Source organism: Mastigoproctus giganteus, chromosome 1 (genome assembly GCF_048544385.1).
Source record: "Mastigoproctus giganteus isolate SK-2022 chromosome 1, ASM4854438v1, whole genome shotgun sequence".
Lineage (NCBI taxonomy): Eukaryota > Metazoa > Arthropoda > Arachnida > Uropygi > Thelyphonidae > Mastigoproctus > Mastigoproctus giganteus.
The window spans coordinates 165131639-165149520 of record NC_143575.1 but is presented as its reverse complement, the minus strand read 5'-3'; the positions used below and the strand labels follow the sequence as shown (position 1 = coordinate 165149520).

At 36.5% G+C, this 17882-nt stretch overlaps 1 protein-coding gene across 2 annotated transcripts in view; it reads right to left on the bottom strand.

The window, feature by feature from the left end:
- Window positions 1-17882, bottom strand: part of LOC150091238 (uncharacterized) — a 382744-nt gene that overhangs the window by 40029 nt on the left and 324833 nt on the right. For both annotated transcript variants that reach the window (XM_090374852.1, XM_090374846.1), the window contains exon 7: window positions 6458-6530. In XM_090374852.1, the coding sequence (XP_090230978.1) occupies window positions 6458-6530 (73 nt within the window). The remainder of the gene's footprint in view (window positions 1-6457; window positions 6531-17882) is intronic.

Genomic DNA, 17882 nt, shown 5'->3' with positions numbered 1-17882 from the left:
CTAACAGTCATTGATGTGTGGAAGAAATTCTCAATTATGGATTGTATCAATCAAGTTGGATTAGCGTTAACTGAATTAAAACCAGCAACTTTAAATGTGTGTTGGAAAGCGGTTTGGCCAAAATGTATAAAAAAGCAAAGATCCCATCATCCCTAATATGACCGAATTTCCCAACATCATTACAATGGCACACAAAATTGGTGGAGAAGGATTCGATGATCTATCATTTGAAGATATTGATGAGTTGTTAACCGACAAAGTCCTAAGCGAAGATGAAATATTAGAGGTTGTCCTTGGGACTCCTTATCCCACAGAACTTAGTGATAATGAAGAAAATGATCCTGTTCTAAATGCAGATTTAATAAAAGAAGGTCTGGAACTGGCCAGAAAATTAGGTAATCATTTTGTCAAACATGACCCTAATGAGGAACACGCTGGGAAGTTTCAACGTGAACTGAAGTTGTTGACAGCCTCTTACAGAGAATTATATAACGGCCTAACCAAAACACGAACACATCGATTAATAACTGAATTCGTTCGTAAAACCGGTGAAACATCAGCACCAGAGGAGACTCGTGCTGATTTTACTCAAGAGATCACAGAAAGAATTTCATTAATAGAGGAAGAAGACTATGTCCACAACATTTCTAGTGATAGCAGTGATATTCCAGTCATACGCAAACATATGCGCCGTTTATTACCAGAAAGTGAAAATGAATAAAATCTTGTTATGGGTAAAACAGATTTTTTTTGTTCATGATGAATTTTTTTCATTTCATATGCATACAAATTTACTTTAATACATTTTCATTACATATTATTATATGTGTATTTTGTTGAAATAAAATAATAAGCTTAAAACGAATATTTTTATGTGTTTTTTTTTAAATTATTTTTACTGATTTTTTTAGATCCGGAACCAATCTTCTTTTCTTCCATAAATACAATGTCTTTTTTTACACGTATTTTTCAGAAAAGTATCTATCGTGTAAAAACAGAATTAGGTGTATATACAAATTTAATGTGCTCACAGAAATTTAACTTGTTTTCAAGGATTAATCCCAAGAATCTGATGTTGTTAGTGATCGGAATGATAAAATTTGACATCTGACGTTCAGGATCAGTATGCAATTTATGTTAATTGCAAAAGTGGATTGCAACAGTTTTCTGCTGTGAAAGATGGTAGCCATTGGACACCGCCCACCTTTTGACTTTAATTCAGGGATATCTACAATTGCCATTGAATGAATCTCATGTCCTGAGAATGGCAAGAAATAGAGAGAGAGATTATCAGCATAAAGGTAGGTCTCAATAGTATTTGGAAGTTCTTTTGTTCAATTCTAAGGGCAAAAAAAAGGTTATGCTCATTAGAGATCCTTGTGGTACTCCTTCCTTCAAAAATGTTGTAGAAAGTGAGTTTTGATATCGAACTTGGAAAGAAAGATTCTGGAGGAAGTTCCCAATGAATACAGGCAGGGTGCCTTGTAGACCAAAACACAAAGATCACTGAGAATGCCATGATTCCAGGAAGTATCAAATGCCTTCTCTGTATCTATGGAAACCATAACAAGGTGTTCATTTTTAATAAAGGCATTGCAGACTCAGCCTTGATCATGAGATCTAAGGAGGATCTTCTGTTCTGGTGAAAGAAAAGGTGATTATTACTCATTAGATATTGTGTTTTAATGATCCAAACACATCAATTGTGTATCATTTTTTTCAAGTAATTTACTGAGGCATCTGGAAAGGGAGATTGGTCTGTAACTATAAGGACTGGTGGGATATTTTCCAAGTTTCAAAAAGGCCAGAACTGTGGCATGATGCCAAGAGGTGGGATAAATGTTTTTGAGAACAATTCAGTTATAAAAGACCAGCAGTAGTTGTAAATTTTTGTCATCAAAGTGTTGTAACACGATATAATATATTCTGTCTGGAATTGCTGCATGTTGTTTTAATGGTATGTAGAAGTTCAGAACATTGGAGAGGCTGGTTATATGGAAGGAATAGAGAGGTTCAAAAGTTGATGGATCGCTGTTCAGTGGTGGTCTTAATTATCTGGAATTCTGAAGAGTAAGTTAATGCCACTGAAACTTGGGCAAAGGTTTTGCCAAAGGCATTTGTTATGTCCTCAGAGCAGAGAGTTCTTGATTCTCAGAGAGATGCCTAATTTTCCTTCATATTAAACTGGAGTGACCAAGTGACAGTCAATGAGAATACACACTTCAAAACCTTTTTCATATCAGTGGCATGCTTTATTTGAAACTGTTTCAATTTTTCTTTCCTTTTTTGCACTTCCTTCTATATAGCAGTAAACATATATCCCCCCCCCCCCCAATATTCATTCACTTTGTGGCCTCCTTTTCAACACACAAATTAATTAGGCAACAAAGACAGCCTATTACTACTAAGCATTCAGTATCCTCTTAATATCCTTGCTACTCCAGTTTTTAAGCCTAGTTAATGGGAGCATTATCAACACTATGTGCCAGACAGTGTTTTAAAGGGATCAGCATGTTTTCAGGCTGTTCAGAAGATGTTCAACATTATACACTGTAGAATCACCTTCCAGTGACAGCACTGAAAGTAGAGCAAGCTGCTTTTGATTTGATGTTTTTTGTTGTTGTTGTTTTGGGAAAGGTTAGAACAATGGGATAGTTTGGAATCACTTTGCTTACTGCTCTGCAGCAATGTAAAATGGCACAGTTTTCAAAGCCACCACTACCTCTTCTTTCATTCTCTGTATAATTTCATTAACAATACCTGCTGGATTTGTACTTCCACACATGTTTTTTTTTTTTATTTCACTATCAGTAAAATTATTTCTCAAAACTCACTTGCACTGTTAGCACAACTCAGAGGGAGATACCTCCCATGATAAATTAGTACAGGTAAACCTCAATATATGCGTTTTCGATCAATGCAAGTTTCGGTTAATGCAGTCACAAACATTAATATCATTCCTCTTTATATGCTCTCTAAAACAGGGGTTCTCAACCAGGGGGGAATTGGGACCACAGATTGAGAGACTCAAACAGTTGGAATGTTGATCTTTCTACAAACTACAATTCTACAGATTGTACATAATCTACAGGACATCACACTTTATTGGATGTCACATATTAAATTAAAAATAAAGATAAATATTTAACTTTTTTATCTGTGGAAATATTCCATCTATAGTTATATTTGACCTTTCTTGTTTTTTATGCACAGATTTTGGAGCCTTTTGAGTCAGACAACCTTGTAAAGGGGGATGATATTCTGACATATGGTGAAAAGGGTGCATGGGACAAAAAAAGGTTGAGAACCACTGCTCTAAAATTTCGAATAGTGCAGCCGATTATGAAACAAAAATTTTTTAACACAAAAAAAAAAAAAAAAGAAAGAAAGCCCGAAAAATTGACACCATTATTGAAGAAATTAGCATCATTGGAAAGGACCTTGGCTTTGATGATGATTCCCCTAATGTCAGAGAATGCCTGAATTTGTATTCACAGCCACTCATTGACACAGATCTTATAGAATTGGAGCAACAGCATGCTTACAACGAGAAAAAAGAAATTGCGGCTGAAGGAGAGGCGTGTGTCTCTAAGGAAATTTCATTAAAGGAACTTGAGCAGATGTTTCGAAATTTGGAAACCGTTAAACAACAAATTATGGATTTAGATCTGAATTTGGAAAGAAGTATTCTAGTTCACCAAACCCTAGAAAATGGAATTAGCTGCTATCGTAAATTTTATGAAGAGAAAAAGAGAAAATATTTTTCTAGGAAGTACCATATCCATTTTTCACTCATTTTGTAGCTAATTTCTTTAATAAATGTTTTTTAGCTTACTTGATTTTCATTATTCTTTATATTTCTATGTACACAGTTAAAACGTATTTTAAAGGGCTAAATTAAGTCTTCTGACAAATGTTCCAAAACATCATGGATGAATTAGAATTTTTCCCATTGGTTTTTAACTTCGATATATGCAGTTTCGAGATTATGGTGCCCTCGTTGCACAAATTAACCGAATATATAGAGGTTTACCTGTATTCAAATAGGCTAAAAAAAAAAGGTGAATGCTACATGTAACACAGAAAACAAACAAGCTTTCACACATTCCATATATTTTTATTCAATGTAGAGTACAGAATATTAGCCAATTCAGTAACAAGAAAAAGCAGAAACTGGCAGAATTTTTTTAAATTAATTTTAAAGTTTTACAACTTTTTTTTCAAAATGCATGGGTAAGAACCGATATAACTGTTATGAGAGAGTGAGATGGGAGAGGGGGGGGTCAAAACAAGTCTTCATTGTAATCCAGAAGACATGCAATATTAGGCAAAATCACTTTTTTTTATTTTTTTTATTTTATTTCCTGGTGTGGTGCTATAAGGTGAGAATTTGGATGCCACAGAATGGCTGAACTTTGACAAAAATTCTTTTCTTTATGAGTTCAATAAACTGTTTGTTCATAGGTCTACAAGTTCAGGCATGATCCAAATATTAGCTCCATTGGAAACAGATGGTGTACTTGTAAACCAGCACAATGCAACCCCCCCCCCCCCTTCTGCAGGGGACATTTCACCAGTTTACAGTATGCCCCAAAATGTCATTCTTATATTTAACTAAAGAAAGTGTGAAGACAAAAGTGGAGCTGCCCATTATTCTGTTTGCTGGCCCAGCACTGTTTAAAAATGCCAATAAATGAGATTTCAGGAATTGCTTCAAACAGTTTTCCCAACATTATATTGCTATTTGTGTGCCCAAAAATCACTTTGAGAAATTCACTGTGACCATTTTTTTTTCCAAAGCTAAAAATTTTCCATTAGCAGCCCAACAAAGAATAATGAATTCTGGAGGCCACAAAATTAAATTTTACATCGAGGTCCCAGAAGTGTTTGTTATGCTACGGTGATTGAGGATTCACATTTATTTATTTCATTTATATACACCCATGAGCCAAAACATTATGACCACCTACCTAATATGATGTTGGTCCTCCACGTGCAGCCAAAACAGCTCGTACCTGGCAAGGCATGGATGCTACAAGATTTCTAAATGTGTCTTGTGGTATCTGGTACTAACTCCTGTAAGGTACGTGGTTGAGACGCCACAGATTGCAGTTGCTGTTCCAACACAAACTACAGATGCTCGATGGGATTGATGTCTGTGGAATTTGGATGCCAGGGCAATACCTGAAATGTCTTCCTCATGGTGACAAATGGGCCTGGAGTACTGGGGTCCATAGTTTAATAATTTCAAATAGATATTTACAGTATACCCAGTTATAAAATATAAGTACAAATTCAGTAGCTTTCGGAACACGTGTCCCTTTATCAACTGACAAATTTGAATACATTACAAATTTGAATACATTGTAATGTATTCAAATTTGTCAGTTGATAAAGGGACACGTGTTCCGAAAGCTACTGAATTTGTACTTATATTTTATAACTGGGTATACTGTAAATATCTATTTGAAGTCTTCCTCATGTTCTGTGAACCAGTCTTGAACAATCCAGGCGGTGTGGCATGGCGCATTATCTTGCTGAAAGACGGCACTTCCAGAGGGAAAGATCATTGCCATGAAAGGGTGTACCTTGTCAGCAATGATGTTTAGGTAGGTGGTAGACATCAGAGTGTACGGCACATGGATGACCGGACCCAGGGTATCCCAGCAGAACATCTCCCAAAAGCACGACACCACCACCATCGGTTTGTTTTTGTCCCACAGTGCATCCAGGCATCATCACTTCCCCAAGAAACAACGCACACTATCCAGCCGTCCACATGGTGCAACAGGAAACATGATTCATTGGACCAGACTACCATCTTCCAATCACTCAAGGTCCAGTTTTGATGCTTGCATGCCCATTGTAAGCACTGTCGCCGGTGATCCATGGTTAGCATGGGCACTCGGAGCAACCTGCGGCTATGCAGCCCCACTTTCAGAAGGGTTCGATGTACTGTGTGTTGTGACACATTACAATTTGGCCTTTGTCAAACTCGCTTAAGTCTGCTGCCTTTCCCATCTGAAGAACAAGAGTAACACTGATTAACGGAGCTCAGCATCAGGTGTTTTTTATACTGTCCCAACCCTGCACTTGCTTCGATTTGCATAACGATTCGCTGGTCATAATGTTTTGGCTCATCGGCGTGTGTGTGTTTTTTGCTTTTTATATATATATATATACACCGATGAGCCAAAACATTATGACCACCTACCTAATATGATGTTGGTCCTTCACGTGCAGTCAAAACAGCTCGTACCTGGCAAGGCATGGATGCTACAAGATGATTTGGCTCATCGGTGTGTGTGTGTGTGTGTGTGTGTGTGTGTGTGTGTGTGTGTGTGTGTGTGTGTGTGTGTGTGTGTGTTTTGCTTTTAAACAAAGACTAAAGAAAAATGTTTAAAACATCTTTTGCACATCAAAATTTTGTCCAACTACTTTTTGTAAACCTACTTACCATGGCTTTAGATAAGGTAGAGGATAACCAAAGGCAACAACGGGCAATGTATCCGAAACTTCTACACAGTGAACTAAAAAAAAAAAAAAAAAAAACAGGCAATTACATAAATAATCACAAAAATCATGCAAGTAAAAAAAATATATATATATATAAAAAATACCGTCTTAAACTGTAAGTGTCCCCACCTCTGAAGTTAAACCTGTGCTTTTACCTTTAACTACTATATCCAGTTATATTGAAGGAGGCAGTGAGGGAAGTTAGCAAAACCTTAGCCATAATTATGAGAGCATTCTTAGGGAGGTCCCCATGGGCTGGAGATGTGCAAATGTATCCCCAATTCACGAGAGGAAGTTCAAAGGGTGACACAAATAATTATAGATTCATTAGTTTAACTTCTGTTCCGGTGAAAATAATGGAGTCACTGGTTAAAGAGGTTATACAGGATCACATAGACAAGACTGCAGTAATAGTTCAGACACAGTATGGGTTTGTTAAGGGGAAGTCTTGTCTGACCAATTTTATTGGATACCATGATGTGGTCACAAAGGAACTGGATGCAAAAATAATTTTGATATCATATACTTGAATTTCAGGAAAGCTTTTGATAGTATTGCACATGGAACTCTGTTGTTCAAATTGGAGTGGTATGGCATTAAAGGCAAGTTGCTGCAATGGATAAAGGGATGGTTGAGTGGGTGATGGCAGAGAGTGGTAATAAATGGACATTCATGGACTAATGTTATTAGTGGAGTCCCCCAGGGTTCGGTGATGGACCCATTGTTATTTTGTGTATTTATCAAATGATATCGATGAAAGTATATCAGGTTTAATGTCAAAGTTTGCAGATGATACAAAGGTTGGTAGGGTTGTTAATGACACTAAAGACAGTATGCTACTGCAACAGGATCTAGAAAAGTTAGGCAGATGGTCTGAGAAGTGGAAACTGAAGTTTAACACTGACAAATGAAAAGTGACAAATGAACCGAAGGGAAACATACTAACTGTGTGGTATTACACTCAGGGAGGTGGAGAATGAAAAAAACCTGGGGGGAATTGTGCAGTCAGGCTGCCAGAGCAGGTCATGGAGTTTTGTCAATGATATATAGCAATTTTGCTAGCAGAGACAACGAGCGAGATGATTATCCCTTTGTATAAGGCAATGGTTAGGCCATACCTTGAGTACTGCATACAGGTCTGGAGGCCTCATTTTAGGAAGGATGTAGAGTTGCCAGAAAGAATACAGAGAAGGGCAACAAGATTGGTGAAAGGAGCAAAGGGTTGTGCTTACAAAGAAAGGCTTAAGTTCTGAAAGTTGCAGCATCTGGAGACTAGGCACCTGCGAGGTGATCTGATTGAGTTGTATAAGGGCTTGAAAGGTTTGAGTAGGCTCAATGTTGATGGGATACTTCCACTTGCTCAGATTAAGAACTTGAGGGGGCATATATTCAAATTGAGGAAAGACAGTTGTAGAATGGATGTGTGGAAGTTTGCATTTAGCCAGAGGGTATTTGATTGCTGGAACAGACTTCTATTTGTTATTGTGGAATTTGATAGCTTAAACAAATTTAAAGCCGAACTAGACAAACATTTGGAGTGACCGGATGGGCAAAATGGGAAGGTTTTTTTTTTTTTGGGTTAATATTTACGTTAAATTTATGATAAGTCTGTTTAGGCAGTTAGAGCATTCTTTGTTCTAACTGTCAATTCCAGCTGCCTATGCTTTAGCATAGCACTGGTATTTTAAAGTTTGAAGAGCTGTTTTTAAGTTGTACAAGTTATGGTTGCAGGGGGCTTTAATTAGGTGAGGGGTTTGTCACATTCATTAGTTATATCTAATTTTGGGACAAAATATCACCTTTTTGGAAAATATATAGATTTTCAAAGACTGAGTTTTAATTAGTAAAGGCCTATACAGCCATATAATAGCAACGCGGCTGGAGGAAGACATGGTGACCTACTTCAGTATTTTTCACCAGAAACTTTATGAATAAGCTTAAGAATAAATTGATAATGCTAGGAAAGGTCAGTGGAACAAGGAAAAGAGGTCGGCAAAGAACACGCTGGATCAACACCATCAAGAGCAACATTGGCGTGAGGGACTTGAAAGATGTGAAGGACTTGAAAGAAGCAGTTGAAGACAGGACAGCATAGAGGCAGCTCACTCGTAAAGTCTCCAAAAGTTGGCTGCAACTGAATGGATGAAAATAACAACAACAAAAAAATCAATTATTAAAAATTATAGTATCAACTTTTACTTATTTCTATGGCAGAATACACTGATCCCCTAGGAAGTAGCTATAGTTGCTCACCTTACTGTCCGGGAAATGGGAAATATATTTTGTAAAAAAGGTAGGTGGAATTGGACCAGCATATTATTTCTACCAGAGCCAAAAAGTGATGCCATTGTAGTGTAACTATTATCTTTTAGCACAAAAAGTGATACTGTTCTACATGTTAATATTACTGATATTAAGAGTAGGAGGGCTGGGGTATTACTTAACAAGTACAGGGCTTAACAGAGGGCATACATAATGAAAGCCTTGTCAATACACTTGACCCTGGTGAGACGTTTTCAGCATAGGCATAGTCTTGGTTGTTAACAGGAGAGAATGTTTTTACAGGGATTGTTTGTTATTTGGTTTTTAGGAGCATTAGCAACTAAGTGCATAGCACATGCTTCTTGATTAGACCGGGGTTTGAGCCCGTGACCACCAAATATGGAGGATGCAGAAAGGTCAGGGAATTACCACCGCATATCCCCAGAGCAATATGGCCTTAGTTGCTAATGCTCCTAAAAACCAAATAACAACAACAACAGGGTGCAGAGAAACTCTACCAATAAGCTTGAACAGGTGATAGACGGTACCAAACGAAACACTTTTTGTCAAGTCAACATAAGTCGTAAATGAGACGTTATAGCAGCAGAAGTATTAAAGAGCTGCAAAAATCAGAAAAACACATTCAGTAATTTAATGTTGTTTAATGCATACAAATCATTTGCTGCTGCACACGAAATAGAAAAAACAATCCATAACACAGTGCTCGAACGTACGACTACCATCAACACATGTATTGAGAGTTCCTCGGAGTGATACGTATCTGCCACTAATAGCATAAACATGTAATGTCATATTATGATCAGCACAGGTACAGACATGGGGCGTTTCACTGTTGCAGATATCCATTTAATGTACGGCACAGCAAATGGAAACAGAAGAGAGGCTCACAGGATTTATCAAGAACACTTCCCAAATTTTGTGTGGTTGCCTCACCACACAACATTTACTGTGATACTCCAAAGATTGAGGGATATTGGCTCTTTTGGTGTGAATATGCATGATACTGGACGTTGATGCACTGCTAGGACATTCCAGTTTGTGGAACAGGTTTTCACTAATACTCCTTCTACCAGCACAAGAGCCGTTGCACACCGATTGGGTGTGCAGCATCGTTTGGCATGGGATGTGGTGCACAAAGCGGGACTACATCCTTTCTGATGTATGCACTAGAACCTGCTGACTTTCTCCACCGTGTTGAGTACTCCCACTGGTTTTTAGAAGAAACCAACTTGCAGCCTGATTTTACAATAATGTGCTTTACACTGATGAGGAATGTTTCACCCAAGAGAGAGAGATTGTTCAACAGCCACAACAGTCATGTGTGGGCAGAAAATAATCCCCAAGCAATGATTGAACTACTAACACAGGTTTAGTGTCAATGTATGGGTTGACATTGTGGGAAACGTTTTAGTTGGACCATAAATGTTGCCTGCACGTTTAGATGGACAACTCTATTTGCGTTTTCCAGAGCAAACACTTCCCGAGTTGTTGGAGGATATTCCTCTGATTGTCCGAGCACAAATGTGATTCCAACATGATGGTGCACCACCACATTTTGACAGACGTGTACATTTACATACAGCCTTTCCAGGCAGATGGATTGGTCGAGGTGGACCTGTTGCCCAATCTGACTTGTTTGGACTTTTTCTTTTGGGGATACAGGAACTCTCTTGTGTATGAAACACCAGTTGACACAGTGGAGGAACTTTCAATGCCTACAACATTCAATGATGTGTCGGTGTGAGTTATGCACTGAACATCACGGTCACCAGTTCGAGCACTTCTTATGAATTGTTTTTTTCTGTTTTGTGTGCAACAGCAAATGATTTGTATGCATTAAACATTAAATTACTGAATGTGTTGTTCTGATTTTTACAACCCTTTAATAGCTTCTGTTGCTATAACAACTCATTTACGACTTATGTTTACTTGACAAAAAATGTTTCTTTTGGTACCATCTATCACCTGTTCAAGTTTGTCGATAGAGTTTCTCTGCAACCTGTGTAGCATCAGCAAAAAAAAATAGGGCCACCACTTCCCATTTCACTTTTCCATCCCATTTAACAGTTTATTTAGTTTTCCCTTGAATATTTTCAAACTGCCCACTTCCATAACACCAGATGGGAATTTGTTCCAAAAATCAACTGCCCTCTGGCTGAATGCAAATTTCCACATGTCTGACCTGCAAATATCCCTCCTCAATTTCTCAATCTGAATTTATGCCCCCTCTGAACAAGAAGAAGGATTCCATCATGACTGAGCTTACTCAATTCATTCAAAGCCTTAAACATCTCAAACAGATCTCCTAGGTACAGAGACACTGCAATTTGCAAAATTGAAGTCTTTCCTGGTAAGAGCACCCTTTTGCTCCCTCACCATTCTTGTTGCTCTTCTCTGCACCAGTTCCAATAGATCCACATCCTTTCTAAAATGAGGCTTCAAAACCTGTATGCAGTGTTCAAGATGTGTTCTATACAATGGGATAATCACCTCCTTATCCATGCTGGCAAAATTCCTGTATATCACTGAAAAAACCCCATGAGTTGTCCTGGCAGTTCGTCTGAATTGTTCAAAGAGCTTCTTATCTGACTGCACAATTACCTACATTTTATTTATTTATTTTTTTCATTCTCCAGTACCTTGAGTGTGATACCACACAGCTGGTACATTAATCTGGGATTTCTGCTCCCCCCTACAAAATACATAACTTCAACTGCCACTTCTCACCGCCCCTGCCTAATTTGTCTAGATCTTGTTGAAGTAGCATACCCTTATTACTGTGATTAACTACTCCCAATCTTTGTATCATCTGCATGCTTAGAAATTAAGCCTGATGCCTTTATTAATAAATATAGAAAACAATGGGCCCAGCAGTGACCCCTAGGGAATTCCCCTAATAACATTAGTCCAAGAAGAGCAGTGCCTGTTGATGCCCACTGTCTTCTCCCACTCAACCATCCCTTTATACATAGCAGCAATTTGCCCTTAAATGCCATACTGCTCCAATTTGTATAGCAGTCTTTTATGAAAAGCTTTTCTAAAATCTCACTATATGATGTCAAAATTATTTTTTGCATCCAGTTCCTTTGTTACTGTGTCAGCCTGACCAATATCCAATTATATTGGTCAGACAATATCACCCGTTAACAAATCTGTGCACTGACTGCAGTATAACTGCATGCCCATATAGCTGGCCCAGCATTACTTCTTTAACCAGTGATTCCATAATTTTCCCTGGAACAGAAATCAAACTAACTTGTCTCTACTTACCCATGTATTCCTTTATCCCCCTTTATGAATTGGGGATACATTTGCACATCTCTAGTCAATAGGGAGCTTACCATGAATCAACAAATGCTCTCATAATCATGATAAATGTTTGCTATGGTAAATGTTACCTCTTTTGCTGCCTCCCTTAATATAAGTGGATAGATCCCATCCACCCTGGATGCCACTTTTATGATCAGCTTCAACTTCTTGTCCACTTTGCTCTCAATTATCACAAAATCATTCAGCACTATGCTAGAATTTGACTCATTTGTGGCATCCACATCCCTAAAAAATTCTCATGTGTAAGTGTAGGTGCAAAATACTTATTTAGTTTCATTATTCAGGTTGTGTCAACAACCTGAGCAGAATCATCAACAGTTAATCCATTCATATCTAGTGAACCAAAGTGATTCAGCCCTTTCCTGCTACTGTTTACTTAAAAAAAAAGTCTTTGCTGCTTTTCTTTGAATTATTTGCAGTACTTATTATATGTACTTTAAGTTTATTTTTAAGTTCAATGAAAAATTTAAAATTTTAAAACATGCTGTGTTTTACAACTTTTATTTTATCAAAAAAACAGGCATAAAATAAAAACAACCTCTCACTATTTTCCATTTTTCAGTAAAGATTTTTGTGTGTGGAAAACTTCAGAAATGCACATGACCATATATTTCTGCATATTATGTATATACATATAAAAAAATTATATATATTTAATACTATTAGAGAGAGAGAGACAGAGAGAATATGGGTTTCATTTTCTCATCTTTACTATGTGTAAACAATAAAAAATCTTTCAAAAACTACTGGGACAAGATTATAAATGTGGGAAAATGTGAACTAGTGGGAGGAGAAAAACAAGTAACCTGAAACTATAAATAAACAGTGCTGGTGCTTGTTGGGTATCATGCCACCCTTCAATCAAAAAGCCAAATGGTTGCAAAGATGGCAGTGAGTCATCTGATTGGTTTTTATGTGCAATTCCTGCGTGAACGTTAAATAAAAAATTCACTCCAGAATCTATTGCAGTAGGATTTGGACTATATTTAGGAAGGCAAAAAAAATATTTAGATTTTTAATCAATTTGATTAATAGTTAATGAAGGAACATATTTTTGAGGGTCACCTGTCAAGTGACCTGTCATTACTGCTTGGTTAGGAAAAATTAGACAAATTAATAGAGGAGATGGAGAGGAGTGGAAAGGCGTGTGTTTTTTTTTTTTTTTTTGATAATAAAGTGCAAGCTTACTTCCTTGTATCACTTGTCAATACATACTTAACTACAATAAGAGAGTAATTATTTATTCACAGAAATAACACCATGCAGCAATTTAAAAATTGAGACTGGTGTTATGAGATGAGTGCTTCTGCTGCCATCTACTAGGAGTAAACATAAAATTAAAGAGTGATTGTTCCTTGAGCTGCAGTCAAGGTTAGCAGAAATTGCCACCGTTTCAGAACATAGTGTGAGCTGGACTGCATGTTTTTTTTTTTTTTTTTTTTGTAGTTGTTGGCGCATCGGCTTCTATGGCCATAATGCACCCCCCAAGGTTTTTGCAGTACTTTGATCCAAGCCCAAGGCGGGATTCAAACCCACAACCTTTGGGTTGCCAAACAGGCACTCTACTCACCCGGCTAGCCCGGTCAGCTACTGCATGTCTCTCCTGTGTTGTGTGGGGAGACAATGGAACAAAGAGTAAATATCAAGTTTCATGTTTGAGTGGGAAAAAGTGCCAGAGAAATGTTTCAAATAATGAAGCAAGTGTATGGAGAGAATTGTGTCTCGTGCACATGTGCTCAAGTGGCATAAACATTTTGCCCGTGGAAGAAAATCACTAGAAAGCAATAAACATCCAGGCCCAGCAAAAATGATTTGAATGTGCCAGAGCTGAATGGAAAGGTATGGGAAATCATTACCAATAACTGATGTGCATTGTTTCAAATGATTTCAGAAGATTTGTATGTTAATAAGGAAACCATTTGACAAATAATAACCCAGAATTTGAAGAAAATGGAGGTCTGTGTGCAGTTTGTTCCACATTTGTTAACCGATGGTCAATGAGAGGCGTGCGTTGAATACTTCAGAGAACTCACTGAAGCTGCTGACAGTAAACTCAACTTCCTGAATTCAATTGTTATGGGTGACGAGATGTGGTTTTTTTCAGTACAACCCCATAATGAAATGACAAAGAGCCGAGTGGAACGATCTCTTCAGAGTAGAGATCTTTACCCATGAAGACTGTGAAAAGCAATTAAGCTAGTATGGACCAATATACCTGTGGTATGCTTCATCACCACACTGAATCTAGGCTGTTCTGAGGGCTAAAGGGGGCCTATTCACTATTAGTTGGGTGTACCTAATGAAGTGTCTACTCAATACATATGAATGGTTGTACACATCTCATCAGCTTCATTATTCAGATTATTATTTGATATATTGAGCATTTAGTGTCAAAAAAAATTAACTACAAAATCATTTTGTAGTTAACGTTGTTTGACACTAAACCCTCAATATAATAATGGGAAGTTATATAACAGGAAAAAAAAAAAAAAAAAGAATAAGCCTTTGGTATCTGACTAACAGAATATAACTAAACTTAACAAGAAATAGATGTGAAAGATCACCAAAAGACAGTAATCTGCCTTGGAGATTGGATATAACCTTTTTTTTTGATTCATTTGTACATTGCTCTTTCACTAATGTACATACAATTGCATGCATATCATCATCATTATTCAGATTATCATCTGAGATAGATGAGATATATCTGATATATATATATATATATATATATATATATATATATATATATATATATATATATAAAATGGAACAAAGACATCCAAAACAGCAGTCTTCTCTAATACATTATTCACATTTTAATAGAATATAGTTTATTTAAGCAGAACTGATAGCAATTGAAATGGCATTAAAACAAATGCAGCTCATCTATACAGGTGAGCCATATTTATTTCTCTGCCATTAGTATAGTATTTCTCGACCTGTTTAGAATCATAAACCCCTTAGAAGAGTTGTTAATTTTGTGGATCCTTAGTAAAATTAAAAATTGGGAAGTGGGGTTATAAATCAATCCCTCCCATTTTATTTGAAATTTCCCTTAGATGCAATTTTATTTGAGAAAAATGAGCTTCCTCTTTTGGCAACTGACATACCAAAAGAGGAAACTTGTATACAAAAATAAAGCAATTAAATTTCCTTTATTGAAACAACAGTTCAATGCACAAATGGAAAAAAATACAAAAAAGTGAGAAACTAATGCTATTTATATCCTTAAATTTCTCTTGATAAGAAATCCAACTTGGGTTCAATGGAGTTTGCAGTTGTTTGCACATGAATTTAATTAATGAAACAAAATACAGGAAACCCTTGATTAGTGCGGTTAATGAATCCTTGAAATGTATTGCACATATTAAAACCACACTAATCAAACTTAAGAAACAATGGGAATAATTATAATGAATCCTTGAAAATTATAAATTTGTAAAAACATTTTTTCTTACTCAATACATACCTATAATAACGGCACCCCTAAGTAATTTATTTTGTTTTGCGCCCCCCCACTCAATTTTCTGCCTGTTTGATCCGATTCTCTCTCTGTGTATATATATATATATATATATATATATATATATATATACCACACACACACATGCAGGAAACCCTTGATTAGTGCGGTTAATGAACCCTTGAAATATACCTCACTAATCAAACTTAAGAAACAATGGGAATAATTATAATGAATCCTTGAAAATTATAAAATTGTAAAAGCATTTTTTCTTACTCAATATGTACCTATAATGCACTGCATAGTTCTTAAATTATTAAGGAATAAATTTTTAAAAAGCTAGTATGATTTAAATTTTATTTTTTGCAAAAAAACTTATCTAACTTCAAAAGAAAGTGGTAGCTTTCTTCCTTTCCTCCATGATTTTGCGATAACAATCAATTTGCTTATCTAACCCTCGACGAACGTTCATGCTTCTCTCTGCATCTGGATCAATCTCTAGTAAGAGTTGTTTTGCTTTTTCAAGTGTATTAAATAGTTCAAATTTTTTTAATGAAATTTCTTTGGGAGCAGTTCGCTTTTCTTCTGCTTAATTTTCGTCTTCTTCCTCGTATGCATGTTGATGCTCAATTTCAAGAAGATCGTCGTTTCTTAAAGTCTTTTGAATGAGATTCCAATAATTCTGTAACGTTTTCCAAATCTACTTCCTCAAAGCCGAGTTCTTTTCCAATTATAGTAATTTCATCGATAACTTTGTTGACAGGATTAATGAAACCACAAAAATCATTTGTGCATTCAGGCAAAAGATTCTGCCAGACTGCTCTCATGCAGCTGTTCGTCATTTCTTCCCACGATTTGTGTATGTTCTTTTCCAAAATTCATCGAGAGTGATTGCATCTTCTCCAGTTGTAGCTTGAATTGCCTGAGCAAAAGTTCATCTCAAATAATATGCTTTGAATGCAGAAATAACTCCTTGGTCCATTGGCTGGAGTAAAGAAGTCGTATTTGGTGGTAGAAATATAACCTTCACATTGTTATTTAAATCAGTGAGTGAGGTAGGATGCCCAGGGGCATTATCTAAAATTAAAAGAACTTTGAAATCTAAATTATTTACCTTGCAGTATTTTTCGACTGTGGAACAAAAATGCATAGTAAACCATTCTTTAAACAACTGCTTTGTCACCCAAGCCCTTTTACTTGATTTCCAAATTACTGGAAGGGATTGCTTGTTATAGTCTTTTAATGCTCTTGGGTTCATTGTACAATAAATTAGCATCAGTTTCAATTTGCAATCTCCTTCAGCGTTACCTCCAAGTAGAAGTGTTAATCTTTCTTGTGATGCTTTATGACCTGGTGCGGTTGCTTCTTTTCTTGCCAAAAATGTTCTAGTTGGCATTTTTTTCCATAAAAGGCCAGTTTCGTCGACACATTGAAAATCTGACGATAATCATGCCCATTTTCTTCAGTTCAACGGGATATTTGGCTGCTACATCTTTATCGGCACTGGCTGCTTCACCTATTAATTTAATATTTTTTATGCCAGATCGAGCTTTGAAATTTTCTAGCCAAGAATGTTGAAGTATCCCCTTGATATTTGTTTTCTTTTAATGAAGAAAAAAGGCTCAAAGCTTTAATCTTGATGTTATTTCCATCAATAGGAATGTGTTTCTGATTACACATTCCTATTGATGGAATGTGTTTCTGATTACAATCTTCTAACCAAATAAAAAGCAAATCTTCCAGTTCAATCATTAATGGACTTCTATTCTTAGTGCATTGCATACTTAAAGATGAAGATGCCATTTTGCCTTTTTCCTGGTACTCACCTGCTTTGTTCAAAACAGCATGTATGGTTGACTCACCAAAGACTAGTGTTTGTTTGCCTACCTACATTTGCTTTGCTTTCGCCATTATCAAATCTCTTAATGATGTCAAGTTTAGTATCCAAAGTGATAACTTTTCGTTTATTACCCTTTTTCCTGTCCATAGCTATGAAAGGTAATTTTAAAAAAAAATTGTTTTGTTAGCATGAGCGATAAGTTTGCTGCACTTCTACACTCGTCGAGGATTGCTGAGGAACTGCCCAGCGACTAGTGAGTAGTGAGAACTTTACGGAGCATTTTCATACAGCTTTCATACAAGATAAAATTAGCGCCAGATCCTCGCTAAACGCTACACAGGAATCACTAAAATTGAACAAATTGTGAAAAATCAGAGGGAAAATAATACAGAAGCAAACATACATCACGTACTTCTTAAACTACATTAATTCTACATTTAGCACGAT